Raw genomic sequence first — 27,386 nt, 5'->3', positions numbered from 1 at the left:
TATGTTCTTGCATGTTTCAAATATTTCATAATTAGAAGTTTTCAGTCTAAACTAATAGCGTGGCAATCTCCAGTTAAACACATGTAGTTATTTCCTTTTGTTCCTCGAGCCCTGTGTCAGTGTTATTCAAGGAATATAAAAAGATACAGATATACAAGGACAAATAAGAGGAAAAGATACAGGAGCAGATTAGAATTAGCAACACAGTTTTCATTGCCAGAGAGAGAGAGATGGATTATAACTAATTTAGTGCTGTGCAAAGAGTAGCACCTGAATGGCTTCACTGAGCGATTCCAGAAAAAGCTGACCCCATACAGCTCCAGGACTGGAGGTCTCCAGTAGCTGGGAAGATCGGACTGAGGGGTGGATTGGTTTTAGGTAGACACTTGGGTCCTTTCCTAGCCACAGTGTAATTACAGAGGCTCTGGAAACAGGGAGGAATTATTTGAAACATTTTTTGCTGAGCTTGGTTCCCAGAATCTTGGCAGCCAGGCAGGAAATGGGACCATTGTTCTCCAGGGAGACTGAAGTGTATCACAGAAATGAGCTACAAATACTGGCATTCGTGAGTCCCCGGTTAGAAGGGAAAACCCCTCTGATTTAGGGCGGAAGAGAATTTATGGAAACAATAGTTAGTGGCTTGCAGAATCACCAGAAAGGCTGCAGAACTGGGTCTGGCAGATGGGCAAGAACAAGGCAGGCCAGGTGGCTAAGACAACACTCTGTCCCGCAAGAAAGCCGGGGTGGTGCTGGCTGTCTAGCTTCATGTCGCCACCGTGAGCACTTTACTGAGGTGCCTCTGTGCACCATTGTCACTGCTGCTGCCACCAACTTCCATGTAATGGATTCACCTCCTTCCTGCTTTCTCCATGCACTGCTTCTCAGTTCAGAGCCAGGATGTGCACATCTCATCGGCTGAGGGGCAGGTTGCATTCCTGCACCCTAGCTGTGTGAATGGCTGGGTTAAGTGACGATATGGCATTTTTAGCTTCTATCATGGAAGGCAGAATGTGTTTAAGGCAAGGAAGTTCTCTGGGCATAGATACAAAGTTCAGAGGCTAAGCAGATGCTAAGAAGTCATAATATTTCCCCCTCTGTCCAGTTTCTCCAAGTAAACCAACTAGGCCCCTACCTAGTCTACTTCCATAAAGTCTGTGTGGTGGTCAGCAAGCCCTGCCTCCGCGCAGAGCTTCAGTCTGCTATTTTAATGCCTCAATTTTGAATATAAAAGGACAGTCAGTGATAGCAGACACATGGGCAAAACCTTCTACGTGAAGGATAGTAATCAAAAGAAAGCAGAAGAAAAGTAAATTTGGGGAAAATATGGATACCAAAGAAAAAAAGAAAACATAAAAAAATGGTTTATTAAAAGGATAAGAGAAAATGTTGCATTCATGAAGCAAGAATAAAATGATGTTGTTTTTTTTTTTATTTATGGAAGAAACAGAACACAAAATTTCTTCAAAACTGAGCCCAAGAGTCAATGTGAAAGATTAAATATTCTGGTTGGAAAGGGAAGTCCAAAACATTCTCCCAAATACCTAAAAGAAAGAAAAAGAAACAGAGGGTTGGGGAGAAAAGATAAGAAACTATTCCGGAAGTATAGTATCCAACAAATAGAACATTTACAGAAGGAAAGAACAAAGAATGGGAAGGAAAATTAAAATAATGAAATAAATTTCACTCAAGTGAAAGAGATAAGTTTTTATATTGAAGAGACCCACTGGGTGTCCAACACAAGGACTATAAAAAGACCAGCACAAAGGCATTCCAGTATTAAAGAGATGATCCTAAAAAATTCCAGAAATAGAACATATTACATATAGAAGAGCAAGAGTTGGAATATTATTGGACTGCTCAATTCCAACAGTTAAGAGCTAGAAGATAAAGAAGTAGTATCTTCGTATTAGTCTGTTTTCTGTTGCTTATAACAGAATACCCTAAATTGGGTAATTTAAAAAGAGAAGAAATCTCTTACAGTTACAGAGGCCAAGAAGCCCAGGTTGAGGGGCTGCATCTGGTAAGCGTCTTCGTGCCGAGGTGGGGGGTGTCTCTGAAGAGTCCTGCGAGGGTGCAGGGTGTCCTGTCACATGGCGAGGGGGCTGAGCGAGCTAACGTGCTAGCTCAGGTCTCTTTCTTTCTTATAAAACCCACCAGTTCTCCTCCCATGATGATGCATTAATCCATGGATGGATCAGTCCATTCAGGAGGGCAGAGCCCTCCATATCCATTCACCTGTTGAAGGCCACATCTCTCAATACCGCCACCTCAGGGATTAAATGTCAACATGAGTTTTGAAAGGGACAAATATTCAAACCGTAGTGCCCTTTAAAAATTCTAATGGTAAAAGTTTTACTAGTTGTAGTTCTGTGCCCAGCTAACCAGCAGTCTGTTTAAGGGTAGACATGCCAAGAATCAAAACTTTCACCACCCATGTACCCTTCTTAGGCAGTTGCTGAGTGAAGATAATGGTCTCTCCAAATGGGAGAGTAAACTAAGGAAGAAGAAATGAGATCGGGAGAGAAGGGAAAGGACTGTTGGGGAGGGATCGGTGGGCTGGTCCCAGGAAGGCCTGTGCAGTAGACCCAGAGATCCTGGCTGGACTGGGGGCTGGAGAAGAGCTCGAGGAGAGGGGTCTTCAGGGAAGAGAGATGGAATTGACAGGGAACCTGTTGTTTTTGGCCATGTGGAAAATAATAATAAGAAGAATTTTTTGCTTCTCTTAATAGAGTTTAGGAAGAATTAAGAGTAGGTGTATAGAAACTAAGCAAATGGGAAAGAAATGAAGCAGTTATTAAATTCATGAAAAAGAAAGTAAACAACTGACCAAATATAGCCATAATAATACAAATCCTGATATGTATGCCTATGTGATATAACTGTAATATACGCACACACACATGTATACATACATATGTACATAGAATGGGACAAGGAAAGTCCACAACAGGACTTCAGCAGATCATAGCTAAGACTGGTACATCAAGAAATAGCAGTCTGAGCATGCTAATTAGGAATATGGAAATACTGGAGGAAGCAGTGCTACGAGTTGAAAGTGGCAGTTACTAGGAGTGAGAAGATGGAGGGAAGGTGTATTCTTTTTTTTTTTTCCCTTATGTGGCTGTGACACTATTTGCCTTTAACTACTGTATGCATTACTTTGATGAAAACATAAATGAATTAAAACCTAAATAAATAGCATTGCAGTGAGCATCTTTGTACGATAGGCTTTCCTTCTTACAGACTGTGAAATTACTTCTCAGTGTTTATTGAACCACCTGTTTTCCTATTCAAATGTGGTTGACATTTATGATTAAGCCTCCGCTAAGGGCTGAGTATCCTGAAACCAAATAAGGCACAGTCCCTGGCCTGAGCACTTACGGCTCAGAGGGTGGTGCATCAGACGACTTTGGAAAATCAAGATGTGTCCTATGATTGTTTTTTGGGGAACCTAGGATGTGGAAGAGTGTTGGGGATGTCGGGAGAAAGAGTGGATATCCACAGCTACACAAGGAAAGGGAAAGCCAACAGAGCTCCTGGGACCTGCTGAGATCCCTGAGAGCTGGTACGGAGGAAAATCCCTCGTGTTTTTGGGCAACAGTTCATTCCAGATGTTAGAAGAGATATTACAGAGCTCAACAATATGACTATTTTCTGGTGTACCCACCAGTAAGTTTTCTTTTTCCTTGAAAGGGTTCTACCAAATTCTGTTGTCTCTAGCAACATAAAGATGTCTATTTTAACTGTTAACAGTCAGTACTAACATTCTGAAAATATTTTCTAATAGGTATAAATAATGCATTGTTGTTTTGATTTGTATATCTTTTATGCTTATTATACCCATGATTGTTAGAACACTAGATGGCCTTTTCTTGCACTTGTGCTCTGTCAAAGAATTTTTCTTACTCCATCATACTCTTTCTTTAAACTTATTTTAACTGCAGTTTTGCCATAAAACTTCAAAAAGACAGTTCCTCACTTTTTCTTGGCAGTAGATCTGGTGTTAGAAGGTAATAACACACAGTGAAATCATGATTTCCTGGAAGTGGAAATTTTGATTTCTAAAGTAAAAATCTTGATTTTTTTTTCATCATCATAAATTCCCAAGTAATATTAATCCCCAGGGATGCTGTGAAAAGGGTCACATCGGGGGGTGGGGTGGGGAAGGAGTGGAAAGCTTCCTGAAGGACAACATACCCACTGTAATCGTGAAGGAGGATTAAGAGTTAAAGAGGAGGCAAAGGGTTAGGTAAGAAAGAAACAAGAGTAGGAGGAAAGAGAATGGTATGGGGTCGTGTTCAAGCAGAAGTTACCACTTGGTTTCTCATGAAGTGTCATGAGAACCTGGTGAATTCAAGGAATTGCAAATGATTTCCTTTCCCTTTGAGGTCAAGGGTCAGAGAGCATGGTGGGGAAAGCATGGAAAGATTGGACTATTAATTAGGGGAATTTATCTTGCATTGGGGAAATTCTGATTTTTACCTTGAAAACAGGGAAGTTACTGTGAAGTCTTAAGTAAGAGAGTTGTGTTTGCATGCACCATATAAACATTACCGAATAGACAAAGTGATCCGTTTTTAAAGTGAGCACTATTGCAAACACACAAGGCTACATTTTAAGATCAAAATTACCGTTAGTTAGAGGATTTATTTCACTTTGCCACAAAAATGAAAAGTGTGGCCAAAAAGCAAAAGACTTCCTGCCACAACCTTTTATCTTTGAATACTTGGTTGGTTTGCATTTTGTCTACCTTTTTTTTTTTTTTTTAGTTTGTAAATGAAAGTTTAAATGATCAAGTTAATAAACTTTGTGAGGAAAGCCTCATTCAGAAATCTAAGATTTTTAAGTTTAGGGGAATGGATTAAAAATCATTTTATATGAAGGTTATGCATAATGTGTATGCATATCTGTATAGGTGCATAATTAATCTTAAAAAAACCTGGAGGGACATGGTGTGCGTTAAAGAGGAAGACATTATATTTGCACCTGTCTTAATTTTTTTTGACAAGTTGCCAGAGTTATTTGTATAGGGCTCCTATTTTGAGAATCAGGATCTATAAAAAGGATTCAAAATGTGTGAGATGTGAAGTTGTATTTCATCAAGTATTTTATGTCGGCTTTGGATGGGGAGGTCCTCTGCCTCTCCTGAACAGAAGCAGATTTTTTGTCTTTGTCATCCACCTCTTTGCCTTTCTTTCTGTAAGTTCTTAAGTCTCTTCAGAAGTGAGCTGTTCTGTGATCCTCTCTGTCCCCCTTCTTACTGTCTGCACCCAGCCCACGTGTAATGTCTTTAAGAGTACACATGCTGTTAGGAGGGGAACCATTGGGGTTAGGATTGGGACAGTTTGGAGGAGATATGTACTTTTCACTTCTGTACTATTTCAGTTTTTAAAAATTTCAATAAGAAGCATTGATTTAAAAAACAATTTTGAAAAAGGGGACAACAAAGGAGAGACTTTTGTATAGGAGGAAAAGTTATTTGAGGGTAAAAGATAAAAATTGGCTGGCATGGTGGCTCATGCCTTTAGTCCCAAGACTTTGGGAGGCCAAGGCAGGAGGGTCACTTGAGCCCAGGAGTTTGAGACCAGCCTAAGCAACGTAGCAAGACCTTATCTCTACAAAAATATTTAAAAAGTTAGCGAGGCATGGTAGCGTGTGCTTGTAGTCCCAGCTACTTGAGAGGCTGAGGCAGGAGGATGGCTTGAGCCCAGGAGTTGGAGGCTGGAGTGAACTATGGTGGTGCCACTGCATTCCAGCCTGGGCAATATGTAGCGAGACCCTGTCTCTGTTTCGGCCATAAATAATTTTATGGTAATTGTTTTAAATTTCTGGTTTCTGTCGTCTCTCCCACGCGTCCCATATTAATCACCCTGCCTTCCGTTGTCCTGTGAGAATGTGTTTGTTTATTAATACTTTGCTAGAATTTTTAATGGCTGGTTCTATTGTGCATTAGTTTACCTTTTAGTTATTTCATTGTGACAGTGTCTTATCCAGTTCTAACTGTGTCACTTGTTGGTGATCTTTTAAGAGATTTGCTTGCTTTTATGCCTGTTTTTCACGCTTTTTGATGAGTGAATAGGAGGGGAGAAGGTCAAACTGCCATTATTTTTCATTCACTGCTGTTGTGAAGGCTTTTTCAGAGAGAAAGATGCAGCTGAAATCTGTTAAACTATTTTGTTGACTTGTTTTTGGCCTGTCTCCTTCAACACAGATTTGTAGGAGATAACCGTAATTATAATTTTGATTACAGTACACATTCTGTTAATTTATTGGTTAATTTCTATTCTATTTTGGCTGAGAGTATGTGACTTTTATTTCTAATGATAACATTTCAAGGGTACTGAGCTTGGGTGCTTTTGGGGTAAGGATTGGACAGATCTACGCCCTCAAGAACCTAAAAGTCTAAACTGGGGAGAAAAGGGTCAACCACATGTCTAATAAATCCTGACATTTCAGTGAGTAGCAGAAGGGCAGGCATTTTTAGAAAGGAGGGTGCCCTGATGCCAGGAGCGTGGCTCAGGCCAGGATCAAACCCCTAGAGCAGTGACCCAGTCTCTTCTGAGCTGCAGGGTCTTCATGTGCAAACTGTGGCAGATACTGCCTTTCGACAGATTGGGGCAGGGAGTAAATGAGATAGTGCACAGTGCCTGGTGCCTAACTGTGGTTAACAACTGATAGCAGAGTATTGAAAAAGCATGTTCTGGAAGGGCCACATGGTGTAACAGACAGGGTAAGAGTCAGCGAATGAGGAAATCTGGCTTTAAATGTGGGCTCTGCCCCTAGCGGTTTAACCTTTGGGGGACTTACAGTTTCTGGCCCTGAGACCACATGTGGAAAATGATGGGTTCAGACAAAGTGTTCCTTATCTTAATCACAGTTTACAATGACTGTTGAATTCTGGATTCAGGCTCAGTTGTCTGGCAGAACTTTATGAAAAGTGTGCAGTCATTTGTCTTGGGCAGTTGGTGGGAGGTGCCAGTGAGTCTTGAATTGCAGGCCTAAGTCACAGAATCATAGGGAGGCAGTTAAGGAGCCGCTGAAGGTTCCCAGAGTGACATGACCACTGTAGCATTTTTAAAAAGTTGAGTATCCGTTAATATTTTTTATCCCTCTGGATGCATTTCTGCTAGATACAGAGATTCATGCCTGGGCTGGACTTCAGAAGTGATACTCGGGCTGTAAAGGGAGGCCTTTTTTCTTTTATAATGTATTTTCAAAGTAGTTTTCTGCCATAAATTTTGTAACTACCAGCCCAGTATTATTGAGAGAAAGCCCACTTCGTAGTGAGCACTATGACACTTTGTGTCATATGCGATCTACTTTACTCTGTGACTTTGAGCATACCATTTACTTCTGCGTACCGTTTCTTCATACAATGGAAATAGAATTGTCCCTCGAACAACATGGGTGTTAGGGGTGCTGACGCCCTCACACAATTGAAAGTCCACATATAACTTTTGATTGCCCCAAAACTTAACTATTAAAGTCTTCTGTTGACCAGAAACCTTGCCGATAACATAAATAATTGAATAACACATATTGTGTTTGTTATATGTATTATTAATATATACTGTGTTCTTACAAAAAAATAAGCTAGAGAAAATACAATGTTATTAAGAAAATCATAAGGAAAATACATTTACCTTACTGTGCTATATTTGTCGATACCATTAGTTTACATCATCTGTTTACAATGTGAGTGTCTATCTGAAATGGCAGGCGACCACAGCTGCGGACCTCAAACTACAGTACATACCCAGCGATTCAGCTTTTTCTTGTAATGTCATGACTTGTCTCTGCTGCTTGGGAACACTTCTAGCTAGCATCTCTAGTGGCACTTTGGTTCCATGGTGTTATTCAAAGTTTATGATATTTTACTAAACGTGATGAAAAATGCACAGGGACTGCTGAGAAATTGCTTTATTCTGTGACACATGATTTACTGGAGAGAGGAACTGCTCACATAGAGATGATTAGTATCACAAGACATTTTAATTGGAGACTTGCAACACTTGAGCTCACTGCAATGGCAAGAGGAGGTGGCTACAAAATTATTACAGTAGGACAGGATGTACTACAGTTAATTTTATTCAGTTATGACTTGATACTGCATTTTTATATTTCTTTGCATCTCTCTCATTATACATGGTGCCATGTATGGTCTGCATTGTGTGTGTAAGTTTTGATGAATTTTAACTTTTTGTAAAAGATGTGTGTATATTTTATGGTATAAAATGATAAAATAGACTAGTATCTACATATACTTTATGCATTCATGACATTTCTTTTTCTTAATTTTTTCAGTATTTTCTAGGCTACGCAATTTGTGAGTTTTTACAAACTGTCACAAATCTCCAAAATATTTTCCAATATATTTATTGGAAAAAATGAGCATGTCAGCGCACCTGTGTAGTTCACACCCATGTTGTTCAAGGGCCGACTGTACTTAGCTCCTGGGGTGCTTGTGAGGACTGAAGGAATGAGCATATGTGAGAGAGTGAGATGGATGACAGAGTCCCACTTTCTGGAAGCCCTCGAGGGAGACAGTTCATGCTCCGAAATATGGGTGCAGTGAAGCAGAAACGTGAACCATCTGCAATCTGTATTTAAGGAGATGCTAAGGCAATGTAGAGTGGTTCTGTTTTTTTCTTTTAAGTTCTTGGTCCTTGGGTAGTATTTTGAAATCCACTAAGTGAAATGTGGTTACGATTGATAATGATTTGGATAATAGAGTTGTGCATAGAAGGAACTTTATGTTCACCCATTGTTCTTATTGATGTTACTTGCTACTCTTTTTCTAAGCTACATTTAAAGGTGCCTTTCCAAGTGCACTTTCTCAAATTCTTTTTGGGACATAGAAATTCAAATGAGAAAACCATGATATCCTTGATAAAGCCATTTCTGACGTTCTGTCTTACAGAGCCCTCTAGTTTCCCACACGTCTCTCTTCTTTTCCCAGGTAGATTATAGGGACTTGAGGGTGGAAATATTCCCTCTGTGTCACTGACAGTGACTAGCTTAAGCAGCCTATGTTGGCCGCCTGAAAAATCTTTCTTAGCGATGCAGATTCTCTGCTGTGATTTTGAGAGTTCATTATATGTGGATCAAAGGCAAGTTTCACAGCTTATCTAAATGTAAATCTGACTTCATACAGTTCAGACCATCACTTTCCCTTCTGCCCTCAAAGAGGAAAATCGGTATTACCAGACTACTCCGAGTTAAATAGGCAGCTTCAGTTCCCTGAGCCGTGGACGCCTCACAGCCCTTCAGTCATGCTCTCTGCAGTGTTGGTCTGTGAGTCCACATAGTGACATTCCTCAAATTCAGCTGAAATCTCTGCAGAAGGGGGACTGTGAAAAGTACAGAAAGTAGATGCATCCCATGAAAGGGGAATCAGTGATAGCAACCTGTGCTTTGGGCAGACTCACCTGATTTTCCTAGGTCACTACAAACTTATGAGGTTGAGACAAAGTGGGTATGGTTAGGCTTATATGTCAATATTCAATATAAAGAAAGCATCATTTGATGAGGAAACACAAGTCATTGTGTTAATCATCTATATGAAATAATTATTCAAATCCTACAAATACTGCTAATCTTATAATCTTTACTGCTCCCTACTTTATGTAGCCATCTTTGATTTCATTTTAATTAGGGGATTTAGCACAAGAACATCTCACTGTAAGGACCTGACATCTGTTGAATTTTGACTTAGTGATTTGGTTGGAGATTTAACATAGTACAGTATTTTATAATTAGTATTCAAGGGTATGTTCATCATTCTACATTCCCAAATGATATTTTATTTTTTTAGCAACTAGAATGATGGGGTTTTCTTTTCTCTTAAGTTTTGTTTCTGATTATGAAGGTAACGCATGCTCATTTTAGAAAATAAAAAATATAGACAAAAAAACCCTCTCCAACCAGAAATTATTCAGAATCCAACTATGCAAACATTATAAATCAAACTACTGATTTCTTTTTTTTTTTTTTTTGAGACAGTGTCTCATTTTGTTGCCTGGGCTAGAGTACAGCGGCATCATCATAGCTCACTACAACCTCAAACTCATGGGCTCAAGCCATCCTCTCACCTCACACAGCCTCCCAAGTAACTGGGACTACAGGCTTGTACCACCACGCCTGGCTAATTTTTTTTTTTTTTTTGGTAGAGATAGGGTCTTGCTGTGTTGCTCAGGCTGGTTTTGAACTCCTGGGCTCAAGCGATCCTCCCACCCTGGCCTCCCAAAGTGCTAGGATTACAGGTGTGAGCCACCATGCCTGGCTCAAACTGAAGATTGCATGGGAGCTTTAATATATGATACTAACATGTATCATGATGTCCTAAGAAAGGTGATATAAAGTATGTCCTTGTCTTATTTAATTATGGAAACCTTTTTTGTGGATTAGTAAAACTTGGAGGATTTGAACACGGTTTGGGAAAAATTGACAAGCATCTCCCCCTGTATTCTGGATAGTTACTGGTTGTCTTTCTGGCATCCATTTCTCATGCTCCCCTTTCCCCAGATTATATTTTATGATAAGTCGTTTGATACAAGATCATATTTGATAATCAGTGTTTTGGTTCTAGATCACAGTTTACAGTGTTGATCACAGTTTACAGTGAATAAGTTTTTAAATATATTTTAAATGAATATTAGTGTACAAATTAGTACAATTAAAAACATCCATTTGCTTCATTGGTCTAGTCTGGTCTCTTGATGCCCTCGTGTTAGGCGTGGAAACTCTCAGTGTCCCTGATGAGTTGGTGAGCTCTGGTGTTAATTTATTGCACCTCAAATGCTTAGTATTTTCCTCTAATAATTCTGATTCACTTTTACCTTTCTACTTGCTACCTTTTACTCTTTCTAACCTTTGCCTGTCCTACTTTAAGCTCCTCAAACCTAGGTCTTTGGCATTTTATTAATTTCTTATTACACAGCTTTAGTCATATTTAAATGTAAGAGGTAAATATTCACATGTATTTCTATTCTTTATTTTGCCATTTAGTGATTCAGTTTCCTACTCGCCAGTAATTTCACCAGGTAACTTGCTACGTACCTTCTTCATTCATCATTCCCGCCCCCCCATCAAGCCATCAAGCTTTCTGCCAAATTTTCATGTTTTTTTTTTTTTTTTTGGAGACAGAGTCTCACTCTGGTGCCCGGGCTAGAGTGCCATGGTGTCAGCCTAGCTCACAGCAACCTTGGGCTCAAGCGATCCTCCTGCCTCAGCCTCCCGAGTAGCTGGGACTACAGGCATGCACCACCATGCCCTGCTAATTTTTTATATATATTTTTAGTTGTCCAGCTAATTTCTTTATTTTTTTGGTAGAGACAGGGGGTGGGGGTGGGGGTGGGGGTGGGGGGGGTGGTCCTCACTCTTGCTCAGGCTGGTCTCGAACTCCTGAGCTCAAAGGATCCGCCTGCCTCGGCCTCCCAGAGCGCTAGGATTACAGGCGTGAGCCACCGCGCCCCCGCCCATTTTCATATTCTTTCCCTCACCCACAGCTGTACAAAGTATATTCAAGCTTTACTAAGCCGGTGGAAATGTAACCTTCTTCATTGAACTTGTTTAGTTAGGAGGGTGGTTCTCTCCCTTTTGATCCTTACTCTGGCCAAACAGGCACATTTTAAATTGCTTTCTTATCTCTAAAGTTAAATGTAACTTTATCCTGTTACATGTTTTGTAGCCGTAACTTCCTTATTTACTTTGTTAATTTCAGCACAAGTGTTTTGAATCTACTTGGTTGCCATCAGCCCTTTTCAGATAGTGAACAGTTCGGAGAGCAGGAACTAGATTTATCAATTCTGTTTTTCCCAATCCTTCCTGCTTTTTGTTGGAGAGAGAGAATGGAAACTAAAGAAGGGGGAAATTCCAGCCTTAAAAAGTGATGTGCTGATTCATAAATCTTAAATTATCCATAACATTGCACTGAGATATTCGTATGTCTTTCACGCTAACTTGAAAGAGTGAGACTTCCCTTCTGTCTGAGATGTTACTTTTATGGAATGTGAGTGAAATTCAGGAAAGCCAAGAAGGGCTGGAAAGAAAATGGTTTGCCTTATTTGATTATCTCAGCTAATCTAATATTCAAGTACTGTGATGTTTGTTTTAAAATAAAGTGTCCTATTACATTCTGAAGTAGGACTATTTACAGGCTTTCTAAATCTATGCAAACAACTCCAAAAATTATTTACATGCTTGTATAGTGTTTATCCCTGAATTATTGGGGCATTTGAATATTCATCAGCAGAATTCTTTCTGTCACCCTGAAACCTTGAGAACTAGCCCTGTATTTGAGGCTATGCCAGTTAAAGAATCTGACAGCGTCTCATTTTGGAATGTGGAAGTATTTAATGAGGAACACTATGTCTTTTTTGGTGAATCTACCATATTGCATTGTAATCGTTTCAAAACAGGAACTGTAGTGTTCCCCCAGCCCCACCCACTTCCCACATCTTCTTGTGTAACCTTTAAACTGCTCTGTCTGCCCTTGGCACAAAGAAAGTTTCCTATGTTGTTCCTTTCATTCAGTTCCTTGAATTATTTATTGTGCTCACTTCCTTACCACTCATTCATTTCTTTAAAAATTGATTTTTTCATTTTTCTGCATGTTAATTCATTATATAAAACAGATAAATAAGGAAGATGTTAAATGAGCACTTCCATATTTTATCTGGAGTTTAGCAGAGAGGGCCATGACCAGAGCTTTGGAGGTAACAGCATAGAGATGATATTTAAAGCTGCAGGCACCTGTTATATTGCCAGATAGTGCTGCTTACCGTGCAATTTCCACCTAATAATTGCATTATTCTGTCATTCAGTTGCACAGACAACTGTGATCCAACCAAATGAACACCCTCCTTTCCATAGTTTCCCTTGAGTGTACTCATGCCTGCTGTCTCATCCCAATGCACCCAATGCTGACGTGCATCCTGATAGTAATACCCTTTATATATGGGTATTATGAATCTGAAAAATTGGCATGAGAAGTAAACCAAGGATACCCACCCTAGGATCACTAGCTTTTAAATGGAGCCTATTAATGATACTGAGTGGTGGGCAAAAAGAGAGGGAAGAAAAAAACGAAGAAGCGCATGGTTGTCACAGAGGTCAAGAGAAGAGAGTTTCAGGAAGGAGGGAGGAAGCAAGAGTGCAGATGCCACACACAGCCAGAATGACAAGGGCTGTTTTGAGCAATTAGGAGATCCCTAGAGGTTCTCTCTACTTTGAGCACTTCTGGGGACTTGATATTCTGAATGGCTGGCCTGCCATGCTACAACTAGTCCCACCAGCAGATAGTTCCAATTACTAACGAGCTTACTGTCAGAACCGGATGCGTACAGGGAGACAGCCTGACAGCCTCCTTCTTATCCCCGTCATTTTTGTACCTTCCTGAGTGTCCCCACCGCACGGGGAGCCTCCTCTGAAGGGAGGGACTGTTTCCTCAAACATTCCTAGCACTGGCTGTGTGGTCTGTCCTCAGAAGAGACTGCAGAAATGCCAGGGATGGTTTAGAAGAGAGGAAGAAGCAATTCTTCCGGAAGAATGGCGTTATCACCAAAGGGTGGTGCATTAGGTTGTGATAGGCATTGAGTGATGAAAAGAATGTCAACTAATAGAACTGAACTCAATGAATAAACTGCAGGCCCTCTAGGTGGGATTAGTATTCTAGCTACATGGCTCTACCACAGACTTAAATAGCATCTAGAGCTGCAAAATTAAACATCTTATGAGGAATTTCTTTTATATAGCCTGCTCTTTAAACAGATAGAGGTGACACGCTATAAATTAGTATTGCTCTTCTGTTTAATTCTATTGTTTTTTTTTAACCGTATTTAATGATGCTTAGGCAAGTTTGCCGTTATTTAAGGGACGTGCTAATAATCGTCAACATATGTTTGCTATTTCAGTCAACCACGAGGAGTTAGTTTTCAGGTGTTATTGATCTGTCATCATATGACACACATGGATGGACAACTTTATTTTTGACTGGTAGTTTTATAAGTGCAAACCATACGTATTTCCTACCTATGCTAGTCAGTGCCCAAAGTTGATACTGTACCTCAGAGGGGTTAGACGGTATAAATAAGGATGGGAAAGAGAGGGAAGGAAGGAGGGAGGGAGAGGGAAAAGGAGTGACAGAAAAAAAATATATAAGGAAGGTCCTCATGACTGAAAAAAAATTTTTATTTGACTTAACCATCCATCTCAGACCTCTTCAGTATTATACCGTGACTTCTTTCTCGCCCATGTGCCCATCTATATTTTGAAACAAAAAGAAAACATTGGGTGGTTGCTATATTCAAAATGAAATAGGAGTCTTGCCATTTCTTTTGAATTAGAAATATTTATATTGAAAAATAAGATGTTATAAACCCATTAAAAATATAGGAAGTGTATGTGATGGTTTGGAAGAAAAATACTGATGGCAAAGATTGGGCATTTGCAAGTCAGTTTTATTTATTGTGTTTTCGTGCCAGCTTTTAGTTTCCTCCTACAATGGATATAAGTTCACATATCCTAAGGAAGACAGTTCTGTAATAAACCATTTCCTAAGGCAAATGAAATGTGGTAAGAATGAGTTTTTATCATGCAGGAGTTGGTGTGTTGACCTTTTAGAGAATGAATGTTCTGGGAATGAAAGATAATTTATTTGGATTTCCATGAGGTTGCAGAGAAATGTTGAAAGCATCTGATTTTTATGAGAATCTACTTAGAATTATTCTTTATGCTAGTATATTCTTTCTTTGAAAGATACTTGATTGCAATAGGGTTTCTTTCAGATGGACAGGTGTTTGCATTTTGGTTCAGCTGGTTGGCTTGCCTTCCGTTTTATGAGGATCACTTGGACCTTAACTGTGCCCACGTGTGCTATCCCTTGCTGCTGTTGGAAGCAACAGTTAGCAAGTTATGCCGCTTGCAGGCTTACAGTTGCAAGAAGAGCATGTAAAGTTCTGGAATGTAAAGGAAATCATAGCAGTCTTACGGTAGAAGTATCTAGAAAGCTCAAAAGCCAGGTTTAATTAGGTAGCAGTGCAAAACCATTATCCCTTTTACAAAAGATGGTGAAGAGGAGTGCTAGTGAGAACAATTGGCATTTATCTGACTGGCTGCACAAACCCAGCCAGCGCAAGCCCAGCGGAGCTTGCCTGGCCCTGCATTCTGCAGGCAGCATGCATTTTTTTTTTTTTTTTTGAAACACCCCTAAATGTTCCAGCCTTTAAATAGCAGCAAGTCTTCTAAAATGATGCTGTGTGCTGCAAGAGAAATGAAAGCGGCTGCCTTGGAGGCAGGAAGCCGACTAGGGAGATGCTTAATTATCGTGGAAGTAAGTGCTTGTTACTATTGAGTGGAGAGTGCAGCAAGCGCGGGTCGTCCTCGGGTGTCAGAGCCGTGATTTGTAGACAATGCCGCCCTGTCAGCTCAGTGCTGGTTCAGCAGCATCTTTCCAAACATGTATTTGGCAAGAATTTAAAGGCCACCTCTTGTGTAATTTGTGGAGTCTTGGAAAAGGATCCTCTGCCTTTCTTTTCAGGATGTACGCAACCATGCAGAATGTTGTACTCAGAATCTCTGCCTCCTGCTGCCTGCCTGACGTGCTCATGAGCAAGTTCATTTTCGTGCCCGTCACCTGGAAGGATGCTAACTGTTCTCTGTAGTCTGTTGGAGGATATGGAGAGGGCCACCCAGAGCAGCATTTTGTTTCTGCGGTCTTCATAAATTAGCGGTGACGGGGTGGAGGAGGTTGCACTGCGTAAGGAAATGCAGGCATTTTGGTCATTAGTGAAATACTTATAAGCTTTAAGAGTAGACGAAACTAAGGAGAGCTGGGAAGAGGTGGTGAATGCCGGATTCATGCTGAAAAACTCCTCCTCTGGGTAAGTAATAAAGTAGAGGGAAATACAGAAGATGCTAATGGATATAATGGCTCCGGGAAAACCCGTTTATTTTCTCCCTGCTGCATTTGCTCTTGCCAACTGTGTTAACCGTTTGTAAAGAAACAAATAACAAGAATTGATTTTGAAATATAGAAGGAGTTAAAAAGTGAATGCTGTAGCATATTCCGTAAAATCATTTTTCAGTTTTTACTTATGTCAAAAAAACTATGTGTTGCTCTAATTATCTGATTCAGTTGGTTACATCTCAAACTTCTGGGCATTGCAATGGCTCCTGACGTCCTACATTATTAGAGGTCATTGGAGCAAAAGTCTATGCTTGAAGCAGCCTTGAGATCCTAGAACAAGATGTACCCCTCCCTCTCCTCCCAGTCATCGAATTGAAACAGCTCAATTAAGTCTTAATAGTCTTTTTTTTTTTTTTTAGAACATACATGATGGATTTCATGAAATGGTTTTACTTCCTTTCTTTCAAACCTGCTTTACTGAAAATATGGATTGTGGAACTGGGAATCACAGTCTGTTATTGAGTTTTATTTTCATGTATCTGGTTTTGGCGATTGAATATTTATTTTTAGATGTAGTTATCAAATGCTAATTCAAATTGTCCTTCTTTCTTGCAGAGAAAGCATGGGATTATGGCAATCACAGAGTCTCAGTAATACAAGTTCCGTTCAGCTTTTTCTGAAAGAAAGCCGTCTGTTAAAGTGAAGCAAAGGAGCTGTGGTGAATTATAATGCTTTGAAGTTCTGGATTTTCAGTGGCTTGAAGTCGAGCGTCATTTTACCTTTTAAATGAAAAAGATTAAGATCTCATGCGACTGTTTTGTTTTCTGGAAGCCATTCTCCAAAAGGGAAGTGCACATTTAAAACACAGATATGATGGTCCTTTCTGCGGGGATTTAAGTCTGCGCGCTTTCACATCATGACCAGCTTGAAACGGTCGCAGACAGAAAGGCCTGTTGCCACTGACAGGGCCTCCGTGGTCGGCACAGATGGCGCCCCCAAAGTCCACACGGATGACTTCTACATGCGACGCTTCAGGTCCCAAAACGGCAGCTTAGGATCCTCCGTCATGGCTCCGGTGGGACCCCCGCGAAGTGAAGGCTCGCACCACATCACCTCGACCCCCGGAGTCCCCAAGATGGGGGTTAGGGCAAGGATTGCAGATTGGCCCCCGCGAAAGGAAAACATCAAGGAATCCAGCCGCTCAAGCCAGGAAATGGAAACCTCCAGTTGCCTTGAGAGCCTGTCCTCCAAAAGCAGTCCCGTGAGTCAGGGCAGTTCTGTGAGCCTCAACTCCAGCGACTCGGCCATGCTGAAGAGCATCCAGAACACGCTCAAGAGCAAGGCGCGGCCGGCGGAGAGCATGGACTCGCGGTTCCTCATGCCCGAGGCCTACCCCAGCTCCCCGCGCAAGGCGCTGCGCAGAATACGGCAGCGGAGCAACAGCGACATCACCATCAGCGAGCTGGACGTGGACAGCTTCGATGAGTGCATCTCGCCCACGTACAAGACGGGACCGTCCCTGCACAGGGAGTATGGCAGCACGTCCTCGATTGACAAGCAGGGGACGTCCGGAGAAAGCTTCTTCGATTTGTTAAAGGGCTACAAGGACGACAAAGCCGACCGAGGCCCGACTCCAACCAAGCTCAGTGACTTTCTCATCGCCGGTGGGGGCAAGGGTTCTGGTTTCTCTTTGGATGTCATAGACGGGCCCATCTCGCAGAGAGAGAACCTCAGGCTTTTTAAGGAAAGGGAAAAACCACTCAAGCGACGTTCCAAGTCTGAAACCGGCGACTCCTCCATTTTTCGTAAATTGCGCAATGCCAAAGGTGAAGAGCTTGGGAAGTCATCGGATCTCGAGGACAACCGGTCGGAAGACTCCGTCAGGCCCTGGACGTGTCCAAAGTGCTTTGCCCACTACGATGTCCAGAGTATATTGTTTGATTTGAACGAGGCAATTATGAACAGACACAATGTTATTAAGAGGAGAAACACCACCACGGGAGCGTCGGCAGCCGCCGTGGCGTCCCTGGTCTCCGGACCTTTGTCCCATTCCGCCAGCTTCAGCTCCCCGATGGGCAGCACCGAGGACCTGAATTCCAAAGGAAGCCTCAGCATGGACCAGGGAGATGATAAAAGCAACGAACTTGTAATGAGCTGTCCGTATTTTCGGAATGAGATAGGTGGAGAAGGTGAAAGGAAAATCAGCCTTTCCAAATCGAATTCTGGCTCCTTTAGTGGATGTGAAAGTGCCTCCTTTGAGTCTACCCTTAGCTCCCATTGCACAAACGCTGGAGTGGCAGTACTTGAAGTGCCCAAGGAAAATTTGGTGTTGCACCTAGACAGAGTGAAAAGATACATTGTGGAACACGTGGATCTTGGCGCCTACTATTACAGGAAATTTTTCTACCAGAAGGGTGAGTACAGGTCCTTTATTTTTTTTTAATTTTTTTATTTGGATATATATTTATTAAATAGTTAGGCATACATTAATTATCCATGCTCAACTTTCTTTTACTAGTACTGGAGAGTGAGCCTCAAAATGCAGAGACCACTGTGATTGTGCCATTTTTTTTTCATTTCAAAATATTAAAGGGGTACAAATGTTTTAGGTTACATGGATCACTTTTGTAATGCTTGAGTCGCTACAGGAGTGCCCATCACCCAGATAGTGTTCATTGTACCTGTTAGGTAGGTTTTTGTCGTTCCTCCCCGCCTCTCCCCCATCTTTAAATTTTCTTTTGCTGTACTTTGTGAAAAAAAGTAGAGTACTATAAAGTTTTATAGCAGTGTGACATGATTTGCATGAATTCCTTATCTTTCCTGATGGTAAAATAGTTAAGCTATTTGCTGCAATTTATTTATTTTTGTGGGTTTTTTTTTTTTTTGGTTACTTTCTCCTTTCAGATATACAAATGTCTTGTATATTAAATATTACTTTTTAAAATAAAAAACTCCTTTGATTTTGTGGATGTAGTTATAGCCTTTGTTGTGTACAAGACTTGCTGTCACCTTTAGGGTTAGACGTATACAATTGAAAATATTTTAAATACAGTTTTTTTAAGGATTGCAAAAATTTTAATGCTACCTTTCATTTTTTAATAACTTCTGCTGTAAACACAGGACCATTTCTTTGCTATGTCAACATTCTCATCAGTAGATGGGAATTATAATATATTCCTATCCATTTCACCTGAACTTTTGTGGAAATAAATTACATTATTTGACAAAAGTCACAGAGCCAGTAAGTCTCAAGTCTAGGTCTTTGATTTGAATAAAAAAAGCACTGAAGACAGAATTATCCTTAACATACATGTTGGCCACTTCCTTTTGGTATATGTATGTAGTTGAAATTATACTTTGTACGCAGTTTTTTTCCTCATACTTTTACAAAAGGCGCTTTGATTTATTCAAAAGTAAGGAGTATAAATGAACTCTTGGGAACTTTCTAATAATGTTTTTGAGCAGCATTATTAATGAAAGGATGAGTTTGTCATCCAGGTACCCAACCTGGGAAACAGGGTGATCACCAAGGAAGGATACACCTGTGGTCCATTAGCTAGATAGGTAACCTTTGCAGCCAGGTAAAGAGGCCTGTGGTGAGAGGCTCCCTGTCTGCAAACTACTCCAGCAGTGTTTTGATTTCCACTGTTTAGGGTTTTGAATGTTATTTAGATTTATTCATCTGAATGAAGTTTGGTTTCCTATCGAGTGCTCATTATAGCTTTATAACACTGTTCACTTTAGAATAAAATTTATCTGCAGATTATTACATGATGGACCATTCAAGAAGGCTTAGTGACTGAAAGAATCTTATTTATTACTAAATATTCATGTCTCATCCTTAATCTATGGCTTAGATCCTGGAATCAATATGATAATAAAAATCCCAATTTTCATGTTTAAACAATATTTATCTCGGAATAATTTTCTGGAGTTCAGGTTTTAGAAATCACATCTCTGTTACACTGTCCTTTAGGGAGATTTCTTATTCTCGCCAGCAGGGCATTTGGGGCCAGATAATTCTTTGTTGGGGTGGGATGGAGGGTTGTCCTGTGCATTGTAGTATGTTTAGCAGCATCCCTGGCCTCTGCACCCTAGGTGCCAGTAGGTTCTCCCCATCCCCCCAGTTATGACAGCCTAAAATGTCTCCAGGCACTGCCAGATGTCCCTTAAAATTGCCCCTAACTGAGAATGCCAGCTTTACTGTACCTGGGGACATTTTCTACAGGTGTTTCTGAGTTGTCTATAGGTGAAGGCCATCTTGCTTCCACCTGTAACTAACACTGACATTGAGTTGAACATATTAGTTATAATCTCATTTAAGTAGCAATGGATACTTTTTCCCTATTAAGACAATATAATAATAATGAATATTTTTCAGCACTTATTATGTATCAGGCACGGTGCTAAGCATTTGCTATGACACATTTTCTCATTTCAACTTCTTGATATCTATCAGGTAGGTACTTTTGTTAATCCCATTTTCCAGATGAGAAAAATGGAGCTTAAGTGCTTAAGAGAGATGCTCTCATGGAGCCAGTAAATGTTGGAGCCAGGCTGTCTGGGCACAGTCATGTTCTTAATCACTGTTCTCTGATCTCTGCTATGTTAGACTAAAGGGAAGGGGGGAATGTTATTTCAAGTATTTTATCTTTCAAAAGTATGGAATAAAAATTTGAACACCTAGATTCCAGAGTAATCCTGCTTATTCATAATGCCTCATAAATTTAAAAGCCACTAATCCAGTAGTTACTAATTTGAAGGATGGAAAATACTCTTACCCCAACATAATTGGAACTGGTTAATTGAAAATATCAGTTAAAGCAGGAAATTGTTAAAAAATGTGCATATCTGAAATATTTTATTTTCATTAAAACATATAAAATTATATTTGCCAAATTCTTGTGAGGCCAGGATCTTTTCTTTGACAATGATTCTACTTTGTTGAATTCTACATTGTATTAATAGTATAAACCACAAGAGCAAAAGCATAGACACTAGCAAAGCAATCTGAGTGTAGCATCCTAGGTTTCGTAATTTTTTTTCTCATTTTTTATAGCTGTCTTGCCCACATCTAATCCAACAGCTTTCTTTTTAGTGACTTGCCTTTACTCTTAACAAATCCTTCAACTTAGTTTTTATAGAAACAGCATTTATCTTTTGTACTTATATTTTATCAGCTTGCATAATAATTAATTAAATTTCATAATTAAAATAAGTCAGTGGGCTTAAACAGGTTTGGGAAGACACAGTAGAGTCTTTGTCAGCATGAAGTCCAGCTGATAGGAGCAGAAAATGTGTGTGGCACTAGAGATTGACCGCTAGGCCAGTGCCATTGGTTTACAGAGGGATGGTGAGCAGTGCTTAATCCAGGAAGTTGTCCAGCGGAAGTCAGGTACAGGGTGCGCCTGCTGTAATAGCTTTTCTTGGGCCACACAACTTAGAATTTTCAAGTCAAGCAGGTCATTTGTTACAGTATGGTAATATACCACAACTAATGCCTCTGGCTAACATCATTTGAAGCAGAAATTAAGGCCCCTAAAGTATAAACTGTACATTAAATGATTTATATGTTGTCTATAATACTTTTTTATTACCGTACAAAATATAAACAATTATATCTTATAAATTTTAATAGACAACTTTGATTCACTGCAATTAGTACGCGAACTCATTTTTCCTGATCAGAACCTTAAAGCAAATCCTCTTGTTGAAGGAGCATATCAATGTCAGAGGTAACTGGTCCTCCAGCACCAAGGTGTGACACTACTGCCTGGCTGTCACCTCAACCTTTTTAGCATCAGATAGTTTCTGTTCTGCTGTTGCATGCATTCCTGACTTCATTATAGCCAAGTCTCTGGGGGCGGGGGGGAATTGTATTTTACTGAAGCGCATTCTACAGTTGACATCATTTGTAAAATTTAATCATATTTGGCCAAGGAAGCTGCAATTATTTTTTAATTACATTTTTTACACTATTTTTAAAAAAAATCATTTTGCAGATTTAGACTTTAGAGGATATTTGACTCCAACATAAAAGCCAAGTCCATTGCTGGAAAGATGCTGGACCAGTGGATAAATCCCTTTGTTTGCACTTACTAAAATAAGCTGCATGCCATTGGTGCTCTTCCTCCCCATCCTGTCTCCTGCCCACCTCTCTTTGCCATTTTCCTGGGGGGGGGTGTGGTTATGTTGAGACTCACCCAGGATTAAATGACAGTAATAGCATAGCTGATATTTATTGTGCTACTACTTTGTGCTTTGTGTAGACTTCCTCACCTAATGCTCACAGGACCCCAGGGGGATCCTGTCACTGTGGTAGAAGTCCAAGTGATACAGCCACATTCTCCTTAGGCAAGGGTGGGCAGTATAGCAAGACCCCATCTCTACAAAAAATACATAAATTAACCAGGCAGTGGTGGTGCATGCCTGTGGTCCTAGCTACTTGGGAAGCTGAGGCAGGAGGATCACTTGAGCCTGGGAGTTCAAGGGTACAATGAGCTATGATTGGGCCACTGCGCTCCAGCCTGGGTGACAGAACGAGATCCTGTCTCCAAAAAAATAAATAAAAATAAATAAAGACTGTTATAACGCCACACTAACTCAAAAGTTTGACTTTATTCAAGGTCATCTTTTTAGGATCCAGTCATGTAAAAATGGAGTTTGTTTTGCTGTAAAACTGGTAATGAAGATGTTACTATTATGTCATTCATCAGCCCCTTTAGAAAGTTCCATGTGAGTTTATTTTGGAATTTGATGCCAGACATTGTTTTCTGGTAGCTACCAAATGCCTGCCTTTCTGATGATAGGTATTTTCGGTGTGTGTTTTGTTTCACTGTATCTTCTATTTTGCCTCAACTCCCAGAACCAAATTTGATGCTCAGCTCTACAACCTTCATTATTAACACATCTGCTTCCACTTTCATTTTTTATTTTCCTATTCTGTTCCATTAGCATGATTTATATATGTCCTTGATAATTAATGACTTCAATTGTTTTTGGAAAAAGATGATCAGTATGCATTTATAATCAAATAAAATACCTCTGCTTCCAGGCTTTTTCCTCAGATCTAGCTGCAGTTCTCACCAGCTGGTGTCTGCCCCCACCTGCATAGCTGACTAGCTGGCATCTCAAACACATGTGCAAAAACTTGGAGTTCACCATTTTTCTCCCTTCCTCCTCATTGCTCTCCTTCTGTAAATGCCATAGTTATTATCAGTCGCTTCGATGTGAAACAGTGACATCTTCCTCTTCATCATTCTCAACCTCCAGTCTTGAGTCTACATTCGAATTGCAGCTAACTTCTGTTCTTCCTGTCCCATTCTCAATTCTGTATCTCACTTTAGATCCTCGTTGCCTCTTGCCTTTGCCAGATGCAGTCCTTTCTTTAATCACGTAACAGACGTGTGTCAGTTGAGTCATCTGAGACGCAGATGCCGAGACAGCATAGGCCTGCGAGAGGTTGTCTAGGGGCTTGGCGGTAACTCATGCCTGGGAACGATAATTTGGTGGAGGAAGCCTTCAGTCCGTAATGCAGATCTGATACTGTGAAAAGGAAGGGGGAGGAAGCAGGATTGGGTGGGAGCATCTCAGACCACAGTGCAGATCTGAAGGGCTCAGCCAACACAAAGGAACAAAAATGAGCCTCAGGGAAGTCCCTCGTTGGGGAGTAATGGCCATGCCCTAACCCCAGCATGCTCAGCGCCTGAAGAGGGGCTGCCCCGGGGGAACGTGGCCCAGCTCGAAATTGCAGCAGATGTCAAGGTGCTGCATCCAGAGACTTAGCTGATGGCCTTTCTTGTGGCTGAGCTGGTTGCAGGTTCTTCCTGGAAGGGAGACAGTGTTGCACCTCCGCTGCTGCCACGCGTGCACAAGTGCCACAGTGGGCCTGGTGTGGACGGACCCTGCAGTGGTAACAGAATAGACCACGCCTGTGGAGCTTGCCTTCTAGTTGAGGGAAACAGACAATAAACAATAAATCAGACACACGAATATAGGGGCTTATTACAAAAATTAGTAATACAGAGGTACAGAAAGCTCTCCCCTAATTCCAGTAATTTCACTTGTATCTTTCTATATCTTTCGTTAAACACATGAAAATTTATTATCTACTTTGCTATTGACAAGAGTGCCCATCATACTTTTAAAAAGCAGACTTAAAAATTATGATAACTGCATTCATTCACTCATTTATTCAGTCATTCAAATAATATTTAGCATCTGCTTTGTGGTAGTGGTGGTGGAGGAGAAGGAGGAAGGAGGAGGAGGATGACTGTAGAAAAACAAATGAGTTCTTAAGGATTAAAAATAAAATTCAGTGAAAAGACTGAATAATAGAACATACAGAGCTACATACCAACTCTTTGTTCAGAAGATGAAGTTGATGAGTATAAAACAAAGAACCTGAAATTACAAAAGGAAAAAATGGAGAACAAACTCAGGGGTTCCACCATCCATCAAAACAGAGTTCCAGACAGAGAGGGCAAAGAGATTGTAGATTTTTTAAAAATTACTTCTAATCAGAAAAAAAATAATGTTCAATAGCTTCTCGTTCATCTTAATATCCTTAAAATCCTTCTCCTCCTCCTGAAACCTCTGGTTTCTGGACTCAAGTGATCTTTCCACCTCAGCCTCCCAAGTAGCTGGGGCTACAGATGTGCACCACTACGCCTGGCTAATTTTTAAATTTTTTGTAGAGGTAGGTTCTCATTATGTTGCCTGGACTGATCTTGGGCTCAAGGGATCCTCTTGTCTCAGCCTCCCAAAGTGCTGGGATTACAGGGGTGAGCCACTGCACCCAGCCTTTATATAGTATTTTCCATAATAGCTTCTCTTTACTGTATAAACTCTCCATTTCTCTGTTGGTATTAATTAAAAAATGTTTTTAAGTTCTTTTCCTTAAATCATCTGTATCTTCCCAGTTGTATATTTTGCTTCTTGTTTTTTCTCCTTCATGCTATTAGTTGTCTAGTGATCTTTGTCACATTGATGAATAAAGGTCAAAGAGGCTTAGTGTAAGTGGCTTGGGTCCCCCTGTACCTCCCCATCTGGCCTCTACTTACATGGGGGGCTGAGGGCTGGAGCTGGAAAGGTAGTGTGACCTCTCTATTGGGAGGTGTTCCTGTGGAGTGAGAGAGCAGTGAGCAGGGTGCAGGGTAGAAACACATGTTTGTGGAAGTGGGGAGGGCTTCGTCATGTTCCACTCCTGGTGGAGCTGCGTTTCCTTCCCTGCCACAGTGCATGCATTGCAATGGGTTACACGCCTGACAAGTTCCTGCTTGTCCTCAGGGTTGAAGCCTTTTGAACTCCCCTCTTCCTCCAAGGTGTGTGCCCTCCCACCACTGATCCGACTCACCCTGGCACCTCTTGTTTCTGCAGGATCCTTTCTGTGATGCATTAGTTCACAGTCAGTCTAAGCGTGCCTGGAAGGCAAGGACCACAGATGAGAGAGTTCAGTAAATGTTTTACAAAATGAGTGAATGTTTGGTGCTGATATGAAGCATCAGATGTATGGAGTTGAGCAGCTAGTGTATCTTGTATTTATAGCATCAGGTAAAGAAAGTAAGGGGAGGGTTCCCTCTGTGTATATGGCCTTGTTGTATACTCAAAACACTAAATGATCTGTTGCAGTTCCTTTTCCCCTCTTTTGAGGAAATGAGACCGCAAACAAGTCTGTGGGTGGTCATAGTGGTTTTGAGGAAATTAACCAAGACCACCAGTTGATCCCCACAGGCACAAAATGCCATTACTGAGACTGATTCTTACTATTGTAAACTTTAGTATTCACAGCTGAGGGATGCTAAAGTCAGTGGGTGACCGTTTGAGAAAAGACAGGAGGAGAAGCATAACCTCAAAGTATCTCCCTTAAGGCATCTGTAAAGTACAAGAGGAAAGATAGTAACTTCACACTGGAGACCTGGCAGACCCAGCCTTACCTGCAAGAATCAAGGCCGGTGTCATGAGCCCCATGGAATGATGCACTGAGGACACGTTGTTTTTGTAGTTCTCTTGCCTAAAATGCACAGCCTTGGTTCAGTCATCTGAAACCACCAGGCAAACCCAAATTGAGAGATAAAGACTCCTCAAAGGTATCAAGGTCACGAAAGACAAGTAGACTGAGGAACTCTAAGAATCTGCAGAGGACTAAAGAGGAATGACAGCTAAATGCAACCTGAGATCCTGAATGGGATTTTGAAGCAAAAAAAAAAAAAAGATGTAGTGGAAAAACTGATGAAATTTGAGTAGGATCTTTAGTTAATGGTATTGTACCAATGTTAATTTCCTGGCTTTGATAATGATGATTGTACAGTATTTAGTTATATAAGATATTTAACACTGGGGGAGGTTGGGTGGGCAATATATGGAAATTCCCTGTACTGTTTTTGCAGCTTTGCTCTAAGTCAAAAAGTAGCCCAGATAAAAAGTAAAAAACAAATGAAAACCTTCAGATGCAATCAGTAATCACAGTTAACACATAAAACCATCATAGGACTGAAGAACATTTTCCTCACCCTCTAAAGCTGTGGTCCCCAACCCCTGGGCTGTGGCCCGGTACGGGTCCATGTCATGTTAGGAAACCAGCTGCGCATCACCACCTGGGCTCCATACCACACCCCCCCCAACCCATGACACCCCATTCCACCACCCCTGGTCCGTGGAAAAATTGTCTTCTATGAAACTGGTCCCTGGTACCAAAAAGGTTGGGGACCGCTGCTTGAAAGCTTCAACACTCCTGAACAATAGATTAACGGGAGAAAAGGCATACATGTTTACTGACATGGATAGACACAGGGGCCATACAAAATATGAGACTCAAAGAAGGGCTGGCTGGGTGAAGCTTGAATAGCACCCTCTTTATGGAGTAGAGGGACTTAGGGGATGTGGGCAATTGTGAGGGGTAGTAAATGATGTTCCTGGGAAATGAATGAGCCCAAAGAATAGATGATGGCCTGGGACAAAGTTCTCCTGAGCTCTGGGGGAGGTGGTGGGAAGGTGAGGGGCAGAACTTCACAGTGAACAAAGGTGATTTTAATGTGCAGAGTCTCTCAGGTAATCTCTGGGAGCTGCCCTCAGAAACATAGATGAAAATTCTCTCCGGGTGTGGTGGCTGTTAGTCGTTTCTCTTTTCAGGTGGTTAACCTTTCTGGTTAATTGATGAGATTCCTAGGGAGGCGGTCTTAAGACAATTGCATTTCTTCTGGAAAGAAGTTTACTTAGTCACATAAGGAAAGTTCAGAGAGAGCTCCTCCTTCTGCTTGTGGGGGAGAATAAGAGAAGGTTAGGAAGTGCTTGGTTCTGAAGCAGCTTCTAAAGGCCTTCTCATTTCCGTCACTCAAGGGTGCCCAGCATACCAGAGCACCATAATTGGGGGTATCGTTCTCTGTGTCCCAGCAGTATCCACACGAAAACCAAATGACAAGACTTACCCATTTTCCTGTGGCGGATACATCGAAACGACTACCATGATTACTGATGGCCA

At 40.9% G+C, this 27,386-nt stretch overlaps 1 protein-coding gene across 10 annotated transcripts in view; it reads left to right on the top strand.

Annotated features, from left to right (window-relative positions):
- Positions 1-27,386, top strand: part of SIPA1L1 (signal induced proliferation associated 1 like 1) — a 358,554-nt gene that overhangs the window by 203,759 nt on the left and 127,409 nt on the right. For 8 of the 10 annotated variants that reach the window (XM_045564679.1, XM_045564663.1, XM_045564653.1 and 5 more), the window contains one exon: positions 16,523-18,321. In XM_045564679.1, coding sequence (XP_045420635.1) covers positions 16,824-18,321 — 1,498 coding nt within the window. In that variant the 5' untranslated portion in view covers positions 16,523-16,823. Of the gene's footprint in view, positions 1-15,538; positions 15,882-16,522; positions 18,322-27,386 lie in introns of all 10 variants that reach the window. The other 2 variants (XM_045564673.1, XM_045564626.1) reach the window with 1 other exon arrangement.

The sequence above is a fragment of the Lemur catta genome, chromosome 1 (genome assembly GCF_020740605.2).
Source record: "Lemur catta isolate mLemCat1 chromosome 1, mLemCat1.pri, whole genome shotgun sequence".
Taxonomy (NCBI): Eukaryota; Metazoa; Chordata; class Mammalia; order Primates; family Lemuridae; genus Lemur; species Lemur catta.
This window is presented reverse-complemented; position numbering and strand designations above follow the sequence as displayed.